The following is a 3,175-nucleotide window of genomic DNA, read 5'->3' on the forward strand; positions in this document are numbered from 1 at the left end:
GGATATAGCTCGCTAGCAGCCTCGCACCGAGGACCTATCCATGTCATCATTTACCCAGAATGCTTTGTGTGTAAATAAAATGGCTCCGTCCGTGTTAAAATATATTATTAAAAATGTACAAAACTGAACATCCTACAGTATTTTTACACTTTATTTTAGTTAAAATATATGTTTATCAAATAAAGTCTAATGTTACAACTAATCAGGGATCCTTTTAAAAAAGCTAAAGAACTAAAGTTAAACAGCTGAAAGATGTTTGTTTGAAGACATAGCTTCTGTTTTGCTAGTCTGAACTTTAGTTAATTTTTTTCTGATCCTTTAAACAACTCATTTTCAGCTCTCAGTAATCAGTTTTACAGAATCATCTTTTCCTCTTTCTTACTTTGTAATGCTATTATTTTCTATGAATTTCACAATAAAACTAAACAAAAAGTCCAGAATTTATCCAGTTTTCTGTGAAACCTCTTTAATGAACTGGATAAATGAGTGATTACTGTAGGAATAAGAAAAGTTCTGATTGAGTCAAATCTTTACTTTGATTAAATTAACTAGCAGGTTACAGTCAGAGTGGGCTACGGTCGGCCCGTCTCACCTTGAAGCAGTCCTTCAGCACCAGAAAGACGAGCTCAAACGCAGCTCCGACCTTGAAGGGCATCCTGTGGAGGATCTCCTCCCGGCCCCAGCGCTCGTTCTGCAGCGAGTTACAGACGACGCACTTCTTGTTGAACCTCGGGTTGAAGTGGAACGCCACGTCTGCGCGCGGCTTGGTGCTGCTGCCGCAGGTGAAGTCTATCTGGAACCTGCAGGAGGCCCGAGGAGGCGGTTAGCCTCACACAGACCGCAGCGCGATTCTGAATGTTTGAGAAGCTCACCGGTCAGCGTCGGGCGGCACAGATCCCTGGACGAGAACCATCTCTCCCGGTACCAAACCGCCCAGAATAGTCCCGACAAACGGCAGTGTCTGCAGACAGACAAATCAGATCGTTTGTTAAACTCTCAGAAAACAAAAAACTTCTAATTTAGTTACATAAACAAAAGCAGACCTGAAGCATCGTGTTGTAATTCTACACCAACAAAGTAAAAACTAAAACCTTTGAAGTAAAAATGTGACATGTCTGAGGACAGTGAGCAGAATGTCATAAAATAGAGCTAGAAAAAGTAAAGAGGAAAAAAATAAAAGGTTTCAGGCCTAAAGAGGTTTCCTCAGCAGATGGGGTGTTTTCTTTACGAGGATCAAAATGCAGTAAAACAGGATCTGAGATGCATCATCATCATCATCATCATCATCATCATCCTTCCCTCACCTGGCAGGACTTCAGCTTGTTATGATTTATTTAAAGGTCAAATTTAAGTGGCTTCATTATCAAACACGCCTCTGAAGTCATTCTGGTACAGAAAGTCCAAGATTTAATTAATCTTTGAATATAAATATGTAGATGACGTCATCAACTTTACAGCTTTACAACAATAATTGACCTGACAAACACTTTATTTATTTTAACCACTTTCGTGAGCAGAAAGATAAACTAGTTTCAAGCAAAGACAAAAACAAGATTCTGTCACAGCGATAGCTAAAGTTAAGATTCAAATGAAGGAAAAGTAAAGTTTGTTTAAAGTTAATTTAACTTTAAACACTGGGAGTTTAGCCCAGTTAGGCTAACCAGCTAACTCCATAAAAACATCGGTTTTAAAAAAACAACCAATAAATGAAAGATTTTCAAACTAAAGTTAAACTGAGTCCAAACCAATGAAAAAAAGTATAAAATTAGACTCTTACCGGGTTCGAAAACATTTGTCTCGGGTTGAAAACAGCCATTGTGTTCCTGAATAATTGAAGACCTGCTGCTGTTTGTTTACTTCCTTGTCCGATGTTCAACGGAAGTGACGTCAGAGAACCCGGAACACAGTTAAAACTAGAGGAAAAACACTTGAGCTGAAATCAGTCGAAGAAGCTGAAATTGAGCTGAACGTGTTCAAAAGCAAAAGTATTATTGTAAGTTAAACTTGGAAAGCTGAAAAAAAGAAGTAGAAAATTAATAAAAAGGAGTAAAAATATAGCTGAATTAGCATAAAAAGCTAAAATAGCAGAATTACAAAAAAGTAAACTATAGCAGAAGAACGCCAGAAAAGGACAGACATATATCTAAAATACTAGGAAAAAAGCTAAAACTAGCCAGAAAGTAGCTAAAATTGTCACAAGGAATTTAATAGGAGCAAAACCAGAAGATGTTGTGTGAGGTTCAGCAAAGATTTAGAAAAATCATGAAGAAATTCAAGGAAGTTCAAAAAAAGCTCCTTTCATTTCCAATGGGGAAAAAGTAGCCAAAATAGCTTCGGCTACAATTGTTGAATTTTTTTGAGGCTTTAACATGTGACACTTGCTCTCGGCTACCAGTACATCAGTTTTCATGTCAATATCTCAAACATTGTCTTAGTAAAAGTCTTAAAACTAGCTTTGGTGGCCATCTTGGATTTTTATTTTGGCTGGTATTTATGATGGTCTAAAGTCTCAGCTACCAATATATTAATTTTTAGCTCATATCAAAAGCAAATAGCTGAATAATGCAGAAAGCAACTGTAGGAAGTATAAGAGGCACAAAGTAGAAGAAAGAATTACAAAAAAAAATAGTAAATAGCAGAGAAAAAGCAGAAAGAAGCAGAATTTTAGCTGATATAGAAGCAAAAAGCAAAAAATAGCATAAAAAACTAAAGGTAGCAGAGTCAAGTTGAAAGTAGCACAGATGGTGAAATGATTGTAAAAAAATTCAAAATCAGCTGAAACAAACCCATAAAACTACTAAAAAGTGATCATTTGTAGTAAAATAGCTTAAGGTTAAAAGAAACCCTAAAAAGTAGCTGGAAACATTTTAATTAATGTAAAGATGCATAAGGAGGTTGGCTGTGTTTAGCTGACATAAGCTGTAATAGCTAAAAAAAATTGTATTTAGCTTAAAAAACAACCCTTTGCTGATAAGGGAAAAAAAATTGTATAGGTCCTCTGGACGGGTTCTTCTTTAATGAAACGTTTCATCTCTCTTCCAAGAGACTTCTTCAGTCTGAGAGTTTCAGGCAAAATTCAGGCTTTTGAGTCCTGCCTCCAGGTGACTGATACTCACATCACATGGCCATGGTTCACAGGTGACTCATACCCACATAACATGGCCATCGTTCACGT

The 3,175-nt window shown here is 36.7% G+C and overlaps 1 protein-coding gene across 1 annotated transcript in view; it reads right to left on the minus strand.

Moving 5' to 3' along the window:
- lgals8a (galectin 8a) overlaps positions 1 to 1,874 on the minus strand; it is a 4,911-nt gene extending 3,037 nt beyond the window's left edge. The window contains exons 1-3 of the mRNA XM_014026482.1: positions 1,778 to 1,874; positions 873 to 961; positions 593 to 800 (exon numbers count right to left, since the gene is read on the minus strand). Coding sequence (XP_013881936.1) covers positions 593 to 800; positions 873 to 961; positions 1,778 to 1,816 — 336 coding nt within the window. The 5' untranslated portion in view covers positions 1,817 to 1,874. The remainder of the gene's footprint in view (positions 1 to 592; positions 801 to 872; positions 962 to 1,777) is intronic.
- Between the last annotated feature and the right edge of the window lie 1,301 nt (positions 1,875 to 3,175).

This window comes from Austrofundulus limnaeus, unplaced genomic scaffold (assembly GCF_001266775.1).
Source record: "Austrofundulus limnaeus strain Quisiro unplaced genomic scaffold, Austrofundulus_limnaeus-1.0 Scaffold557, whole genome shotgun sequence".
NCBI lineage: Eukaryota > Metazoa > Chordata > Actinopteri > Cyprinodontiformes > Rivulidae > Austrofundulus > Austrofundulus limnaeus.